General features: G+C 39.2%; 1 protein-coding gene across 5 annotated transcripts in view; it reads left to right on the top strand.

The window, feature by feature from the left end:
* The window catches only part of MRPL42 (mitochondrial ribosomal protein L42), a 60,402-nt gene extending 54,747 nt beyond the window's left edge, over positions 1 to 5,655 (top strand). For all 5 annotated transcript variants that reach the window (XM_009248095.4, XM_063711523.1, XM_024256072.3 and 2 more), the window contains 1 exon segment: positions 4,171 to 5,655. In XM_009248095.4, coding sequence (XP_009246370.2) covers positions 4,171 to 4,216 — 46 coding nt within the window. In that variant the 3' untranslated portion in view covers positions 4,217 to 5,655.
* Positions 5,656 to 19,882: the final 14,227 nt, after the last annotated feature.

The following is a 19,882-nucleotide window of genomic DNA, read 5'->3' on the forward strand; positions in this document are numbered from 1 at the left end:
GAAACCCTGAACAGATGAATAATGAATTCTGAAACTGAATCAGTAATAAAAAACCAACAACCAAAAAAAGCTCTGGACCAGACAGATCCACAGCTGAATTCTACCAGATGTGCAAAGAGCCAGTACCAATCCTACTGAAACTATTCCCCCAACAACAACAAAAAAAAATCGAGGAGGAAGGACTCCTCCCCAACTCGTTCTACAAAAACGGCATCGTCCTGATACCCAAATCTGACAGAGACATAACAAAAAAACAAAACTATGGGCCAGTATCCCTGATAAACATGGATGCTAAAATCCTCAACAAAATACGAGCAAACCAAATCTAGCAGCACATCAAAAAATTAATTCACCATGATCAAGCAGGCTTTCTGCCTGAGATGCAAGGCTGATTCAACATATGCAAATAAATAAATGTGATTCATCATATAAACAGAATTAAAAGCAAAAAATGTATGATCATTTCAGTAAACACAGAAAAAAAACTTTCAATAAAATCCAACATCCCTTCATGATGAAAATCCTCAACAAACTAGGCATTGAGGGAACATACTCCGAAATAATAAGAGCCATTTATGACAAACCCACAGCCAACATACTGAACAAGCAAAAGCTGAGATCTTTTCCTTTAAGAACAGAAACAAGACAAGGATGCCCATTCTCACTACTCCTTTTCAGCATAGTACTGGGGAAGTCCTAGCCAGAGCAATCAGGCAAGAAAAAAAAAAAAGGCGTCCACTCAGGAAAAGAAAAAGTCAAATAATCTCTCTTCACTGGTTCTTGTAATTTTTCTGTTGAAAATCCTCAAACAGCTTCCTATCTCACTCAGAAACACTCTAGGCCTACAACTACCTACGTGATTTGGTCCTGCATTACCTCTCTGCTCTCATGCCCTACTGTCTTTTCCTTGTTCATGTATTCTGGCTACATGGCCTCTTTTTTGCTTTTGAACATGTCCTTCCTTCCACCTCAGGGCCTTTATACTTGCTGTTTGTCGCACAGAACACTCTTTCTCACAGTATCAGTAAAGCTAGCTCTCTTACTTCCTTCAGGTTTTTACTCAATGAAGCCTTCCCTGACCAGCTTATTCATCTTATTTTCCTATCTCCTGTACTGGAATGTAAGATCCATGAAAGTCGGGATTTTTATCTTGTTTTGTGTACTACAGAATCCTTAGGATCTACACATAGTAGGTGCTCACGCATTTTAAAATTGATAAATGATTCTGATTCTCGTAATACATTTTTTTTTTTTTTTGAGACAGGGTCTTGCCCTGTCACCCAGACTGGAATGCAGTGGCCTGATCTCGGCTCACTACAACCTCCACCTCCCAGGTTCAAGAGATTCTCCTGCCTCAGCCTCCTGAGTAGCTGGGACTACAGATGCATACCACCATGCCTGGCTACTTTTTAAATTTTTTGTAGAGATGTGGTTTCATCATGTTGCCCAGGCTGGTCTCGAACTCCTAGGCTCAACTGATCTGCCCACCTTGGCCTACCAGAGTGCTGGAATTACAGGGATGAGCCACTGTGCCCAGCCCCCACAATTTTTAAAAATTAGCTGGGCATGGTGCTGTATGCCTGTAGTCCTACCTACTCAGAAGACTGAGGTGGGAGGATCACTTGAGCCCAGGAGCTTGAGGGTGCAACGAGCTATGATTGTGTCATTACACTCCATCCTGGGTGTTAGAGCAAGACCATGACTCAAAGAAAGGAGGAGAGTAAAAGAGAGGAGGTGGGGGGAGGGAGGCAGGCAGGCAGGCAGGAAGGAGAAAATAATTCTAAATTTCTGAAATATAGGGCAATCTTACAAATGCATGGAGAATAGTACCACTTTATTTAAGAAACTACTTTAATATTTTTCCATGGAGACAACCAAAGTTAGCTACTTCCATCAATAGGAAACAGATTTGATTACCTAGCTTAGTATGAACCGGGAGGTAAAGTTTTCCGGGTTAAGAGCTGTAGACCAGCGTTCCAGATGTCACTGAGTCATTGTGTAATCTAAGAAGTGTAACAATATAACTTGGTTTGCCAGGAGCAATCTCAATTTAACTCTTGTATTAATTATTAATAGTGTCTGCAAGGTTCCCAATCTGGATGATAGAATAAGGTCATCCTAAAATTAAGGGGCTTGCTTTTAGCAAGTGATTGTAGTGTACATTAAAATTCATGCATGATAAGATATCTGTAAATGCTATTTGACATTTATTGTCAAATAAATTTGAGCTCAAAAACATTTGAGCATATTTTAGAACTTTGTTCAGTTTAGGGCTATCAGAGTCTCAAACATTTTCAGTCTTGAGTAGTAAATATAGTTGAACAGTGTATGCTGAATGACACTTTTAATGGATAGTTCTTAGCATTCTGAAGGTCTCATACTTCATTGAGAATCTGATAAAAGTTTTGAATCCACTGCCCAGAAAAACACATATTCAAAATTTTTACAAATAATTTCAAGAAGTTAGTGACTTCCCAAACTCCTTCTAGAACCGCTATTCTGATGACCATTCTCCGTGCTTTGAGAGAATGCCTTTCAGAGACACTATTGTACTAGTTACAACCTTGATTATCTGGTATGTCAATGGAACCTTTTAGAAAAAAACAGAATTTTCTCTATGCCAACATAAGTCCATGTAGAAATGTTTATGCAGATGGTATTTTACTGTGTGTATTTTTTGACAACTTACTGTTCCATGTTAGTATAGACAGCTGTACTTCATTCTTTTCAACTTAATTCCTGTATTTTGCAAATTTTCAAAAATCAGTGTATCGGGAAGTTGCCTATATGAAACCTGAAGCAAAAAAATGCTTTTGATATCTTAATCACAACAACTAAAGATCATAGGGTACATGTCTTACCGTTTATAGTATAAAACTGAATTTCCACATTAGCAAAAAGTTGAAAACAAAAATTAACTTTTGACCAACTTGCCAAAATCTGACCAGAAGGAAATTTTTGAAGATAACTCATCACAAAAACACATGTACTCTATGCAGAAATGTTTCTTAAATCAGTAAAGAAAATAAGGAAATGCAGAGGAGGAAAAAGAAGAATGCTCCATGGTGAAATCACTCAAAAACTATCACTGCTAACAATGCATTTCATTTCTCTATATCTATACATAAGTTTTGTTAGTTTGCTTATTTTTACATGGTTATAATCATGCTATATATGTAAGTTTTCTCCTGTGTTCTTCCTTAATATTTTAACTACTTTTTCTATATTCCTTTGGAACAGAGTGCTAGAAGAGGAATTACTAGGTCAAAAATTATGAATATTTCTTGATATATCTTATCATACTGCTTTTCAAAAGTATTTTGAAGTAAAAGTTTATACTTTTAACCAGTTGGGTCTCATACTCCTAATTTCACCACACCTGTGCTTGGATTGGGCATTATGATTTTTAACATGTTTGTGATCTCAAAAACAAAGGGTTCCTCACTGTTCTGATTTGCAATCCCTCCATTTTGCATGACATTACACATTTTTCCACAGACATATTACTAGTTGTATCTTATTTTATATTAAAACATGATTTTGCATTTATAAAGACCTCTATTTAGAGGAAAATAGCCCCTTGTAAATAAAACTTTAACAGAACACATTCATGTTCACGATGTGATGTTTCTTTGTGTTTTGGAAGCCTAAATCTCACCAGATGTGATATTTCTTCACTACTGAGACAAAAAACCATTAGTTTTTAATTCAAAATCAGTCATCTAGGTTACCATGTTGAAACTATCCTCAAGATATGAAAGAAAACTATTTCAAATACTTAATTTAATTAATAGTCAACAACTTAGCCACGTGTGGTGGTGTGCCTGTAGTCCCAGCTACTAGGCAGGGTAAGGTAGGAGAAGCCCTTGTGCCGGGAGTTTGAGGCTGTAGTACACTATTATTGAGCTTATGAATAACCTCTGCACTTCAGCCTGGGCAATAAAGCAAGACCCAGTCTCTAGAAAAAAAAAAAAAATGATTACTTAAAGAAAAGAAAACAAATTTTCACAATGGGAGAATGTGGCTTATTATTAAGAAATGCCTGATACGTAGTTTCATTGATTTTTTAAAAAAATAGTTCCAATAGCAAAATAATCATAGAAGTTAGATTTTTATCAGAAATAATTTTTATTACAATCATCTTATTCCAAGTATTTTCTTCTTTTCAAGGTATCACAGATGTCGTAAGAACCTGAATCCTCCAAAAGACAGATGATGCTGAGGTTCCTGGGGGAATCAAAGAGAAATGTGCCTCATTTGCCATTTGAGAAGATGCAGTCTGGTGTATTCAGTAATATATAGTAAAGTAATAATGATAAAATATCTTTTCGTATATTAGAATGTGTACTTTTATATAAAGTAATTCTGGATTTGACATTCTCATTTAGAGAAACCTATTTTCTTTTTTCTTTTTCGATTTTAGTCTTTCATTTATGTACGGTCTCCAATTTAGGACTTTTCCGTAGTGCCAAAGCCATACATATTCAGTAGAACATCAATAAATTACATCAGAAATTCAACACTTTATTATAAAACGGGCTTCGTGTTAGATAATTTTGCTGAACAGTAGGCTACTGTAAGTGTTCTGAGCATATTTAAGACAGGCTAGCATTTTCAATTTACAATATTTTCAACTGATAGTAAGTTTATTGGGATGTAACCCTACCATAAGTTGAGAAACATCTCTTTTTGTGTGTCTACTGTGATTTAAGTATTTTTAATAATCAGCCAAGCATTGTTAGTAGTATAAATATGATTAATAAAAACGTGCATGGCTTTCCTGAAGGAGATTTTTTAATTGCCTTTGAGAATAAACTCATAAGGTCTACCAAGAAAATAAATGTTATGATGTTTCAGTTGGCTTCTAGGAAATAATTAAATTAGTGATATTTTAATCAGGTTTTACTATCTGCTAGGCCCCTTCCATCCATTCTTATTAAATTCTCAAAATAATCCTTTGAAAAAGGAGTATAAGTACATTTTACAGTGACTCGAACCCTACCCAAACAAGTGGAAGAGCCAGGAGCCAAACTATCAGGCTCCAAAGCTTTTTTTCAGTGCATCACACTGACAAAGGGGTGGCTTTCTTTCACCTAAGAATGTGCTTTCCTGGAAATTTTTCTAGATAGAATATTATGTAATTTGTTTTGAAGGTTTTTTTTCCTGGCTGTCTTAAAGATTATGCTAGCTTTAGAACACATGCAAACAGCTGCAGCTCTGTGATTAAAATGTTAAGGTCACTAGACTAGTGTTAGGAGAATGTTAATAGATAATTCTGCTGCCTCTATTAGTTTATATATGATCCTTAATAGCATTGCTTCCCCTTCAGTTTCTATTTAGGAGGTGAGGAATATTTTAATAAGGTAGAAAGTTGCTTTATTTAAATTGGTATTGTAGAATGTTTGTGATACAGTATTTGTAAAATTGATGTGAAAAATAATTTCTCATTCAAAGTCTATTGTTTGATCTAGTTATTTTAATAAAGGAACTCTAGAAGTTTCAAGTGGCCAGTGAAGTGTGAGGAATAGAGAGTAAAGGAATTAATTAATAATGATGACCCTCTGTTAAGTGGTTTACTTTTTCCATTAATATAAATTTCATTTGGAAAGATTAAAAAAACAAGTTTGATTGAACTTGATAAATCAGAAATATTTACCAGCTTTGTCGATGGTGTATTCTTGAAAAATGTTTGGTTTTCTTTCAGGTTGACTTATATCCAAAATTCTACAAATTCTTAGCTATGTTATAAATGTAGAAAGAAGTGAAAAATCAAAATATAATGACGAAGATTTTCTTCTCTTCCAAGTACAAAGCTCTGCTAAATAGGGATTTACCCAAGACGCCCACATCCACATACTTATGTGTCAATGATTTGGAGAATTAACTTTGACTTTATTCTACTGGAAGTATAGATTAACACTGTGCTTTCTGGGATTTTGCTTTTCATGGGTTGCTGATTTTTAATTTTGCTAAATAAGCACATATTCCATCACCAGCATCACCTGTCCTCTGTTCCTCCCCCGTCCCCCAGGGATAAGAACCTGTTATCCACCATCAGTAACATTTTATGAAAGATCTACTTATTTGTCTGTTTTGCAGACATTTTAAAATTCGTAAAATGGGATGCTTCTTTAATTTAAATACATTTAGCTTCATGAAAAACTCACTACACAGTTGTTGTTCAAGCATTATTGGGAAACCACCAGAGGGCACTCTCACCCAGGGCTTAATTTGAACATCTCGCCCAAAAGTGACTTTTAAAAGCACTTAATTAGCAGAGAATTTGGATGTTCATTAGTTGAGAATGACTAGTAGAATAAATGGTAATAGCGAAATTAAGTGCTGGAATATTCTGAGTAGACCAATAGCAAAAACTGATTTTTTTTTTTTTTTTTTAAAGAGAAGATCTTGCTGTGTCGCCCAGGATGGAGTGCAGTGGCACAATCACATTGCACTGCAACCTCAATATCCTGGGCTCAAGCAATCCTCCCACCGCAGCCTCCCGAATTGCTGGGACTACACGTGTATGCTACCACGCCTGGCTAATTGTTTTAATTTTTTTTATAGAGACGGGGTTTCCCCATGTTGCCCAGGCTGGTCTTGAACTCCTGGGCTCAACGCAATCCACTCACCTTGGCTTCCAAAAGTGTGGGATTACAGGTGTGAGCCACTGTGCCCAGCCTTATTTTTTTTTTTAAGATAATATTGTTAACATTTTGTATTTCTCTGCATAAATATATTTCAAAAGTAAAAATAGAGCTCATAATGTATGCTGTTTTGTAATGCTTTTTTCACTCAATAGGAATTTTTTTCCATATCATTAAGTACTCTGATTTAATGGGTGGATATTATTCTATAATCTGGCTTGTCATAATTTAATTAACTCCCTGCTGTTAGACAAAATCATTGTTTCTGTTTGTTCCATCTTGTAAATAATGCTGTTATTAACATCCTGGTGGATTATTACGATTTTCTTTTTTTATTATTATTTTTTAAATTTATTTCTTCTTTTTTTTTTCTTATAATCTTATCAGAAGCTGGCAAGATCATTACTATTTTCTTAGATTTGTTTCTGTAAGTGCAATCGTTGAATCACCATGTCCGGCATCCATGTTTATGTACATTTTTAAAGTCAGTGGTTTAAACTGTGTACTTTTTGGGTTTTGGAGATGGAAGTTTGCTCTGCCCAAGCTGGAATGCAATGGCACGATCTTGGCTCACTGCAACCTCCGCCTCCCGGGTTCCAGCGATTCTCCTGCCTCAGCCTCCTAAGTAGTTGGGATTACAGGTGTGCACCACCATACTCGGGTAGTTTTGCATTTTTAGTAGAGACAGGGTTTCACCATGTTGGTCAGGCTGGTCTCGAACTCCTGACCTCAAGTGATCCACCCACCTTGGCCTCCCAAAGTGCTGGGTGGGATTTATAGGTGTGAGCCTCCATGCCTGGCCTAAATTGCATACTCCTAACATCAGTATATGGAAATATTTTCTCTTTACTTCTATTAAAATTTTAAAAAATCTTTGTCAATTTAGTAGGCAAAGAATGGAAAATGTTTTAATTTCATCAGCCACTTTGAATTTAGTATATGTCTCATTTCAAAGCATATAAAGTATACAAGTTTCAGGTCCTAGCTTAAACCTATAAGAGGCCTTATTATGGGCTTATTTCCTTTGCAGCGCTTTACAGTAATATGTTTCTTCTACCTCTCCTGCACAACATTGTTTATATGCCCCCTAAAATGTAACTTCTTTAGATTCCATTGTTACATGCAACACTGTATATCTCTCCATAGCCCTTAATCAGAGTTTGTAATTAGGCATCTTTTTGTGTGATTATTTGGTAAATGTCCATCTCCCCTACTAGACTATAAGCTCCATGACTTCTAGGGACCCTGTCTGACTAGGTGTATCACTGTTCCTACTGCTTAACATTGCCTAGCACATTCATTGCTTCACAGGCATCTGAATATGGTTTTGTAAAATACATTGCTGTAGTGCACAGGATTTTAAGCTAAGGATTTCATGAATGGGATTTGGGGTGGGGGCATCTATGAAATTCCTGAAACTGTGTAGAATTTTGAGAATATGTGTTTTCCTGGGGATAGAGTATGTAGTTTCTCAGCAACTCATTAAAGTCTGTCACATCATGCCCTAATTCTACTTGCCTGTAGCTAAACACCTAATAACATTAGAACTGAAATGATAGTGATATGCAAGATAGCACGTGTGGTTTCCACATATTCTAAGAGGCATCTTCAATTAGATTCCAAAAATTTTTAAGAAAAAAAAAGATATTATGTGCCATCATTTTGGATGGTTCTGGGCACTTCAGGTAAACCCTTACTCAAAGAATACTTTTTCAGTTTCAACGTGTATTTTTAAAATTTCTAGAAGATAAGTTGAATATCAGCCCACAAATACTGGTAGTAAGCAAACTATTTTATTTGCTAAAGGCATAAATAAATGTCTCCATTGCTTTTAGGCAAAGGGAATGCTTCTTCAGATTTTTTTCCCCCAGAAATTCAAAATAACTTGCTCATAGTCTTCCCAAAATAATTTTCAAACATTCTAACACCAAAGAAAGATCTTCCCAATTGAGCTCAGCCATCAGCCTCCTACTATTTTTTAATGTGCTGTTTAACCTTCTGAATGTGAGAATATTTTGAATGCACTGGGAAGGAATACTCAGGAACAATATGTAATGTGCTTTCTAGTTTTGCACAAAGGCATTCATTTTGATTTAGTAACAACCTCATACTTATATAGCATATCCTCCTGCAGAAATGCTTCAGTCATGACTGCTTGAATTCTTGTCCTATTGCTTGTAAATGAGCTCCTGTTTTTAGATGGAGAAATGGAGGCAGAGTCTCACAATTATATGTGAGAATAACAAGTAGAAACCTTATGATTACTTCTAAGTCTTTTTTTTTTTTTTTTTTTTGAGATGGAGTTTCACTTTTGTCACCCAGGCTGGAGTGCAGTACAGTGGCCAGTGGCATGATCTCAGCCCACTGCAACCTCCGCCTCATAGGCTCAAGCGATTCTCCTGCCTCAGCCTCCCGAGTAGCTGGGATTATGAGCGTGCACCAGCATGCCTGGCTGATTTTTTGTATTTTCAGTAGAGATGAGGTTTCACCACGTTGGCCAGGCTGGTCTTGAACTCTTGACCTCAGGTGATCTGCCCACCTTGGTCTCCCAAAATACTGGGATTACAAGGGTGAGCCACTGTGCCCAGCCTCTTCTGAGTCTTCAATTCAGCAAGAATGTCTCTTTTTTTTTTTTTTTTTTTTGAGACAGAGTCTTGCTCTTGTTGCCTTGGCTGGAGTGCAATGGCACAGTCTCAGCTCACTGCAACCTCCACCTCCCGGGTTCAAGCGATTCTCCTGCCTCAGCCTCCCAAGTAGCTGGGACTACAGGCATGCAACACCATGTCCGGCTAATTTTTTGTATTTAGTATAGACGGGGTTTCACCATGTTGGTCAGGCTGGTCTCAAACTCCTGACCTCAGGTGATCCACCCGCTTTGGCCTCCTGAAGTGCTGGGATTATAGGCATGAGCCACCACGCCTGGCCAAGAATGTCTCTTCTTTATAGTGTTGTCTCTAAGCGTGTAATCTTTTCGGCAAATTTTATTAAGCACCTATAGAGTTCAAGCCACTGTGGGTTCAAAGATAGCCCTCATTCCTGATTGACAAAGTATCTTGCCCAGACCATCCCTTCTTTCCCCTCTAGTCAAAATTAATCTCTTCTTCACTCATAATGCAAAGTACATTGGATTACTATTATGCCACTTACTTGAATAATTGTCTTGATGAGTAATATATTTAGTCAGTAACATGGTAAGTGTGGCAATTTGGATTGATCCCATTGGACTTTTCAATTGCTGCATCCAGGTGTGATTACCATAAGAGCGTAGAAGATAGAATCGTAAAGCTGAAAGACATCTTAAAGATGATTTTTGGGGACTGATATGGAAACAGATCCAAAGAGACTAATTGACTTGCCCAAGATCACAGATTGTGGCAGAACCAACCAATGTCTTTTTTAAACATTAAGGACATCTTATATTTATATTTATGCATATACATACTGATGAAATGTGCCTTTAGCAATAGATGTTTCCAATGATGTACTAATGAAGATTTAACAACTGGTTCTAACTTGTAATGTTTGCCAGTTTCCATGACTGGATCTTGCAAGTTGTTGTGCACTGACTCCATCATTCCACTGGATGCGCCCCTGAAATCATATATTTACTACTAAAACCATTAGATTGTTTCTTTACTTGTTCTAGTTATGCATTCAGAGACACTTTACCTTATTTTCTGATTACATTTGCAGGGAGAAATAACTCCTTACTTGTCAGTCTCAGCCTTCACTTTTAGCTTCTTTTTCTTTTCCTTTTTCCAACCCACTATACCTTAGAAACTTTCAGTTTCTTTTAAGGATTTAATAACTTGCTAATAAGTGTTTAAAATGACTTAATGGGTTCTATCTTTTAAGGGAACTTTGGATGAATCCTTGAATATCAGTTATTTGTTGCAAATTAACAAATCACGCCAAAGCTCATTGGCTTAAAACAACAATCTTTCATTAGTTTGTGTTTTTCCAGGTAATTCTTATAGTCTGGATCCAGCTCAGCTTATCTTGGCTGGACTTGCTCATGCAGCTGAGGTTACTAGTTGGGTTGTTGGGGCTGGCTGGTCCTAGATGGTGTCACTCATATGTCTGGTATTGAGTGACTGTCACCTGGGGCATTAGGGGGACTGTGTCTCTCTCATCATCCAGCAAGCTAGGCCTGGATTATTCACATGGCTTTAGGGTTTCAAGAGTACAAGATTGGGGCTGGGCATGATGACTCACACCTGTAATTCCAGCACTTTGGGAGGCCAAGGTTGGGGGATTGCTTGAGCCCAGGAGTTCAAGACCAGCTTGGGCAACATAGTGAGAGCCCATCTGTAAAAAAAAAATTTTTTTGAGATGGAGTTTCGCCCTTGTTGCCCAGGCTGGAGTGCAATGGCGCGATCTCAGCTCACCAGAACCTTCCTCTCCTGGGTTCAAACGATTCTCCTGCCTCAGTCTCCCGAGTAGCTGAGATTACAGGCATGAGCCACCACGCCCAGCTAATTTTGTATTTTTAGTAGAGACGGGGTTTCTCCGTGTTGGTCAGGCTGGTCTCGAATTCCCCACCTCAGGTGATCTGCCTGCCTCAGCCTCATTTTATTGCCCAGGCTGGAGTGCGGTGGTGCAATCGTAGCTCACTGTAACCTTGAACTTCTGGGCTCAAGCAATCCTCCCACCTCAGCCTGCAGCTGGAGCTTCAGGTGTCTGCCGTCACGCCTGGCGAATTTATTTTTTGTAGAGACGAAGTCTCCCTGTGTTAACCCAGGTTGGTATCAAACTCCTGGCCTCAAGTGATCCTCCCATCTTGGCCCCCACAAGTGTTGAGATTACAGGTGTGAGCCACCTCGCTTGACCTAAAAACTTTTAAATATTAGTATGCATTGTGTTTGTTCAAAGTATATCTAATGGTCTAATAAACAGAATCACTACTTCAGTTATAATCTTCAGTTATAATTGAAGAATGACAAAAAGTTGAGTTATAGAAATTGCTATGTTAATCTTAAATTCACATTTTCAGTGAAAAGGTTTCTTAATAATTTTTTTCTTTCCCTTTTATGTGTTCCAATTCTATTTATTGAAATTTAATTTTATATCCATTAACATAATTAAAAATTGGGGCTTTTAAAAAAAGTTTTTTTTTCATTCTACTAGTTTCATTTTATAATTTATAAAAGTACTAGATCACAATGGATTAGAGAACTATTGTTTCATCACAGATAGTTCAATGACTCCTGTTTTTTTTTAGGCCGAGTCTTGCTCTGTCACCCCAGCTGGAGTGCAGTGGCGCGATCTTGGCTCATTGCAACCTCACCCTCCCAGGTTCAAGCGATTCTTCTGCCTCAGCCTCCCGAGTAGGTGGGACTACAGGTGCCCACCACCACACTCGGCTAATTTTTGTATTTTTAGTAGAGACGGGGTTTCACCATGTTGGTCAGGCTGGTCTTGAACTCCTGACCTCATGATCTGCCTGCCCCGGCCTCCCAAAGTGCTAGATTACAGGCGTGAGCCACCATGCCCAGCCAACTCCTGTTTTATAGTGTACATTCTGGAATATTATTCAGCTTTCTCTTGAATTCTTTCAGTAACTAGGAGTTCACTACGTTTCCATGGACCTAACTCCATTATTGGACAGTTTTCTCTCTTTTTTTTTTTTTTTTGAGATGGCGTCTCCTCTGTTGATCTCGGTTCATTGAAATCTTCGCCTCCTGAGCTCAAGCGATTCTTGTGCCTCAGCCTCCTGAGTAGCTGGGATTACCGGCACCCACCTCCACACCTGGCTAATTTTTTTTGGTAGAGACAGGGTTTCACCATGTTGACCAGGCTGGTCTTGGACTCCCGACCTCAGGTGATCCGGCTGCCTTGGCCTCCCAAAGTGCTGAGATTACAGGCGTGAGCCACTGCACCTGGCCATTATCGGACAGTTTTAATGGAAAGTGTTTCCTTATATTGAGTGGAAATCAGTCTGCTTATGGTTTATAATCCTCAGACTTGATTCTGCCCCTGAATCTATATGAAATAAATTTACTCCTATTTGAAAATATTTGTCATATTCCTTCTTATTTTTCTTTAAGCTTTATTTTTTCTTATTATCCATATGACATGTTTCCAGAACCCTCCTTATTCTGGTTGTCCTCCTTTAGACACATGCTTTTAATGAGATATTTCTTAAAATGTATTACCCAGAACAACATTTTTTTTTTTTTTTTTTTTTTTTTTTTTACTGTGGACAGTATACTTTTACGAATGGTGCCAATAATGCATTACATTTTTTAGCAGTCATGTCATCCTGTTGATTTGCATTGAGTCATCATTTCTTAAGAGAGAATCAGGATATCAAAATAGTCTCCAAACTCAGCTGATTCCTTCTGCAAATACATTCTCCACCCTTCTTGATTCCTTTTCGGGAGAAAAGAAAAAAGTTTATTTTCGTTGCTAACCTCACTGATTTTTAATTTTACCATTTAAATGTTAGTAACACAGCTGGTAATGTAACCAAAGAAGATTTTTGGCAGGGGATGATGCATTCAGAGCCTTCACTCTGGCTACAGGGAGACCATAGAGGATGGGCTGGAACGGAAGCACGATGGCATGCTGGGCACACCGTTAAGTGACTGATGGAGTCATTCAGCTGACAAATGATAATGGCCTGGATTAAGGAAAGAGAAGAGGGGACCAAGAGATGCCAGAGATACATAGGAAGTAAAAATTAATAGGCCTTGGCAACTATTTTTTTTTTTTGAGACAGAGTCTTGCTGTGTTGCCCAGGCTGGAGTGCAGTGGTGTGATCTCGGCTCACTGCAACCTCTGCCTCCTGGATTCAAGCAATTCTTGTGCCTCAGCCTCCTGAGTAGCTGGGACTACAGGTGTGCATCACCACTCCCAGGCAATTTTTGTATTTTTAGTAGAGATGGAGTTTCGCCATTTTGGCCAGGCTGGTCTCGAGCTCCTGACCTCAAGTGATTCGCCCGCCTCAGCCTCCCAAAGGGCTGGCATTACAGACGTGAGCCACTGCACCTGGGTTGGCAACTAATTTATATGGAATGACAGAGAGTGATTAATGAAAAAGCGGGGAGAAAAGCTGCTCTTGACATCTGCAAGCTGACTTGGCATTCACAGCTAGGCTATGTTATTCTCCTGTCGGGCATAAGTCTCACAGAATACCAACATTAAACAAGACGACTCTGAGACCTTAATAAAGTGAGAAAAAACAAGTCCACTTCGTAATTTTGTCTAAGCATAGGCAAAGAGAGGGTCACGGTGCCATCCAGAAAATACCAAAAATCACCCTCTCTCAGCTAAAATTAGCAACTGCTACTTTACCAGTGACAGCTTTGTCCCAGCTCTAGTCTGCCTTCCCTATAGAGAAGATGTATTGAGATAATCATGAAATTCTCCTTCTTTCTGATAGTATCCTATCTGGAGCAAACCCCTGTTTCCTTAGACCCTCTCCCAATCCCAAATTCTATACTAGGTTCTTCTAAACACTCTCTTACTGAGACACCCCATGGTTCCCTATGTTGTGTGTTCTTCTTTGCTGCAATGAGTAATAAACTCAACTTGTTTAACTAGAGGTGTGTTCCTAGTGGTCTCTGGTTAAAGAGCATTGACATTAAGAATAATTTCAGAGTTTCTTGCTTGGACAGTCAGGTGTGAGTAGTGCCAGTAATAGAAATAAAGAATACTGGAGAAGAAGAAAATGTCTTCGGTTTTTAACAAGTTACCTTTGAGATATTAGTAGGTTACTCCAAGTGGAGATATCCAAGAAGTAATTGGATGGATTTATGGCTCTGGAGCTCAAGAGAGATGTCTGTGCTGAATCTATCTGTCAATCATCCATCTACCTACCTATCTACCTGTAGCTACACATAATATACTCAGAAATATATATATTTGAGAGCTTTTTTTTTTTTTTTTAAAGGCAGGATCTCACTCTGTTGCTCAGGCTGGAGTGCAGGGGCTCAATCTGGCCTCACTGCAGCCTTGACCTCCTGGGCCCAAGCAATCCTCCCGCCTCAGCCTCCCGAGTAGCTGGGACTACAGGTACATACCACCACACCTAGCTAATTTTTGTGTTTTTAGTAGAGATGGAGTTTCACCATGTTGCCCAGGCTGGTCTCGAACCCCTGGGCTCAAGCGATCTGCCTGCCTCAACCTCCCAAAGTGTTGGGATTACAGGTGTGAGCCGCTGTGCCTGGCCCATTGTGTATATAATAGCTGAAGCTGTAGGATTGGCAAAGAGCACCCAGAGAAGGAAAACAATGGAAAAGAAAAGGGCTGAGGACAGAGCAGCAAGGAATATCCCATATACTTACGGGATGAGCAGAAAACGAGATACAGAAAATGAGAAAAGACTCTTAGAAGGAGCCATCATTGAGGAAAGATGATCAGAAGTAGAAGACCAGATGTTAGAGGAGAGAGTTTCCAGGAGGATGAGATTAGTAGTTTAATAGGCTGCTAAAAAGTCAAGTAAGATAAAGTGCCCTTCAAGCTATTTGATATATATCCCCATCATTTTTCGAGCACCTCTATTTTTTGGCACAATAAGATGTTCAGGCTCCTCTTACACTTTCCTGTCCTAGCCCTGGAATCAGCCATTTCTCTAAGGAGTCCTGTATCCTTTTAGTGGAAAGTGGTATCTAGAAACCAAGATCTGGTGTAGTATTCCTTTCAAGAAGCTTGTCTGTGAGGGGTTATGGCTGTATGATCACACGTGGGACTGGAAGTACAGAGGGGATACCTGGCTCAGGTAAAGATGAACAAAACATTGCTGGGCATGGTGGCTCATGCCTGTACTCCCAGCACTTTGGGAGGCCAAGGTGGGAGGATTGCTTCAGCCCAGGTGTTTGAGACCAGCCTGGGAAACAGAGAGACCTTGTCTCTACAAAAAATAAAAAAGTAGCAAGGCATTGTGGCAGCACCTGTAGTCCCAGCTACTCAGGAGGCTGAGGTGGGAGGATCCCTTCAGCCTGGGAGGTTGAGGTTGCTGTGACCCATGAGTGTGCCACTGCACTCAGGCAGGGCAACAGAGTGAAACCCTGTCTCAAAAAAACAAACAAACACAAAAAAACAGTGAAGCAGAGATAGTATGATCAGAACTGAAGCTTAAGGCCAGGCGTGGTGGCTCACGCCTGTACTCTCAACACTTTGGGAGGCCAGATTGGATCACCTGAGGTCATGAGTTCGAGACCAGCCTGGCCGACATGGTGAAACCCCTTCTCTACTAAAAATATGAAACTTAGCCTGGCTTGGTGATGCATGCCTCTAATCCCAGCTACTCGGGAGGCTGAGGCACGAGAATCGCTTGAGCCTGGGAGGCGAAGGTTGCAATGAGCCAAGATTGTGCCACGCACTCCAGGCTGGGCAACAGAGTGAGATTCTGTCTCAAAAACAACAACAACAAATTGAAGCTTAAGGTCAGAAGCAGGTTTGAAGATGATTTGACCTTGAGTTCCAGATAGTGAATAGAGCTCCTAAGGTTGGGATTCATTTTTTAAGAAATGTGGGTGAAGCTCTGCTTCTCAATAGACATGAAGTGATCTCAGCAGAGGAAAGAGGCCATCTGCCCAGGCTGGGCACCAAGCAAAACCTGAAACCACCTTTGAAATGTTTGGGAAAGCTATCTGTGCCAAGAATTTTATCCTGGTGTAAAAGCTTTGTATAAACAAAGCAATTATAACTTTGTTTATTAAAGTGAGAATTATTATTATTGTTATTATTTTTCTTTTGAGACAGAGTCTCGCTCTGTCACTCAGGCTGGAGGGCAGTGGCACAATCTCAGCTCACTGCAGGCCCCGCCCCCAGGTTCACGCCATTCTCCTGCCTCAGCCTCCCGAGTAGCTGGGACTACAGGTGCCCGCCACCTCACCCGGCTAATTTTTTGTAGTTTTAGTAGAGACGGGGTTTCACCATGTTAGCCAGGATGGTCTCGATCTCCTGACCTCGTGATCTGCCCGCCTCAGCCTCCCAAAGTGCTGGGATTGCAGGCGTGAGCCACCACACCTGGCCGAGAATTATTTTTATTGACTTTAATATTTTTCATTATTAAGGAAATAATGAATGTTTTAGTTCCATTATTTGAATTAAAATCTTCCAAAGAATGTTGAAGCTGTACTTCAACCTTGATTCCAACTTGATCCCAATCTTTTTTGTTCTGGAAAATGCCCATTTTCCTACCGCAAATGCATCTCAAGGGGATTCCCTCCTCCTGGCCATAGTAGATTGGATTTGAGGTGAGCAACTATATTAAGTAGGGCTGACCCATTTATGGTGTTTTGTTTCTTGGTAAGCACATGACTCACACCAGGCCAGTGAGGGTCCTTTCTCAGGATTTGAAAAACCAGAGCTGGCCCAAGAGGCTTATTCGTTTTCTAGGACCAACAGAGATGGGGGACATTAGGTTTGTTTGTGGTGTACTTCCTAGGAAGAAGCCAGTGCAAGAGAAACAAAGATGAAGAGAGAAGATTCCAGGCAGCGTTTGAATCTCTGATTCCTGGTCTGTGAGGCCCGGGTGTGCTCTTGCCATCTCAGAATCATGTGAACCTCTCTTCCAACACAGATTCCTTTTGGCCTCTGCTAGTTTGACTTTGGGTTATCAACCACATTTCACCAAAAAAGAGACCTTGCTCATAAAGTGACTTCAAATAAGCTTGGTTTTCATTTACATTGTCAAAAGCTAACTTCCTTTTGATAAGTATCTCAAATATCCCACCTAAAATGCCAAGAAATCAAGTGACCACAAATCGCTGATGTGTTTTTCGTAATAAAAGCAGCAATTGTTCAAAATAATTTTTTTCTATCTATACCTAATATTAGAACATTTATGCAAGCAACCCCCCAAGGTTCTCTTTCTTGTGAATCACCTTAGTCTAAATTATATTTCCACTTCTCTCCTTCCTGTCACATGATTGTATTGAATGTATATTATCACTTCATTCAAATACTTTCTTCTCCAAAGCAACAAGAAGTAAATCATTTGTAAGAAAAAGTACATATACATTCTTATTTTCTTCCCTTAAGTTACATATAATTTCCCAGATACCTACTCAAACTTATAGTATCTCTAACCACGACTTATTTTAATAGGTTGGACTGTCCCTATTTGCTCTTTTAGATTTCCAAGTCCTTAAGGTTAAGCAGAAACCCTAATCCTTGTGTTTATCCAGGCAAGTGCTAATTTCAAAGACAGCTATCTACTCTGGTTAGCGGTTTTGTTCTTTGAAAATAATCCTGGGTTTGCTTATAATAGCAGGGTTAATCATTGCACCGATAGTTTTTGGTTTGTTTTTGTTTTTGTTTTGTCTATACCTTCATAGAGAATCAGTCTCCTATTTCCTTCTGGGATTCACCCTTTCCCCATTTTCAGTCTGAGATCTCAGTGGTACTCTGACCCCCTGCATTAGGAATAGAGTCATGGCCCAGGGCCAAGACAACCTGCACATGTGTTCCTGAAGTGGGCACATGACCTAAACCAGTACAATTAGAGGACATTTCAAGACTTTTATGAATGCCACCAACAGATAAGTTTTTTCTCTCTGCTGGACATGACTTTGAGGGACTATGAGGCTGGCATTTCTGCAGCCATCTTATGATCATGAAAAGATTATCTGAGAATGAAGTCAGCCCAAAAGTCTTCTGAGAGATGGAGAAAGGAAAACCGGGTCCTAATTATTTGCTAATTACCTAAGCCAAAAAAGTGACTTTTTTGCTAAAACTCATTCAAATGGATCTTTGTTACTTACAACCAAAAGATTCTTAATTGATATTATACTTATCATGTGAAATTCAATTGAGTAAGTAGAAAAAGTGGATAAATACATGTGTATCTGATTTTTTTAAAAAAGAATAAGATCTGAGAAACGAGTGAAAACTCAGAATCTGTTGGCCATATCAGCTTATACGTGTATGTTTGCCACAATTATCTGGAAAGAGAAACAAGGCTCTGAGCATTTTCTTCTAAGACATTCAATCAGTGTCTTGGGACATCTAGAGTTGGAGAGATTTAACCCAGTCCCGTAATTACAATCTCTATGGCAACAATCTACTACAATAAAACAGTTGTTCTGAATAGTGACCTTGAGATGCACTAACGCCAGTCATCAGAAAAAGATGCATAGTCTTACAGAATTTTAGGTCACCTACTGCTTAGTAATGCCATTTTCAACAGTATAGATTGAAATACATATGTAGGGCTGAAACTTTAAATAACTAAAAGATTAAATATATAAAAACAATGGTTTTTCCAATGCCTTCTCTTCTTGATGAAAATCCCTTCTTGACAAAAACTACACAAGAGAGTTTTTACCATGGCTGGACCTTCTTAGGTCTTGGAGAACATAGAAAACTAATAAACACTACCTGTTTTCCCCATCCTATAACTCCTATGCTAGGACTGGAAGATAAACAAATCTTTTTATTTTTTGAAGCAATCTTTAAGAAATGTGATACATTTTCTTTCAAATTACCCAGAAGGAAGCATATGGAGTAGAAAATGGAAGAAATTTACAGTTAGCAGATTCATCTGAATTCTATCCCTGTCCATAACTTGTGAGAACTACTAGATGTAGTTCTAAGCTAGATGTAGGGTAAGCCCCACTGAGGTATGGCCCAGATTTGTCTTAATTCATTGGCATACAACCAATGCCAAGCACAGTGTCTGGCACATATACTAGGTGCTCAATAAATTTTCTTTAAATAAACTCATATATGGATTTTGCATGAGTTTCTTATCCTTTCTTAGTGAGGTTAACTGCTGCAACAACCACCAAAACCGCAGTGCCTTGATACAGTAAATGTTTACTTCTCACCTTTGTTACAGTCTTAACTCTGGCCAGTGAATGGGGAGAAATGTGTATACTCCACAGTACCATTCAGGGATACAGCCTCCTTCCAAGTGGTAGTGGTGGCTTCCCCATTCCTTGGGGCCGTGGGCTCCTCTACTGGATTGAGGGCACCCAGCCAGCTGGCAAGGAAGAAAGAATGTGGAAAACAGAGGATCATGCACTAGGTTTCAATGGCCAGCCCTGGAGGGGACTCAAATCACTTCCACTCACATCCCATTGGTCAGAACAAAGTTTTATGCAAGCTCACCGCTGCAACTGCATGACAACTGGGAACTATGCTCTAGCGGTGTGCCCTGGAAGAAGAGAAACTCAAACACTGCTGAATGTTAACTTGCTTGGCTTCACTCTCTGAGCCCCAACTTCTTTTGAAAGGGGAATTAGTAATTGCTATTTGCCAGCACTTTATGAAGATTAAATGAG

Source organism: Pongo abelii, chromosome 10 (assembly GCF_028885655.2).
Source record: "Pongo abelii isolate AG06213 chromosome 10, NHGRI_mPonAbe1-v2.0_pri, whole genome shotgun sequence".
NCBI classification, from domain to species: domain Eukaryota; kingdom Metazoa; phylum Chordata; class Mammalia; order Primates; family Hominidae; genus Pongo; species Pongo abelii.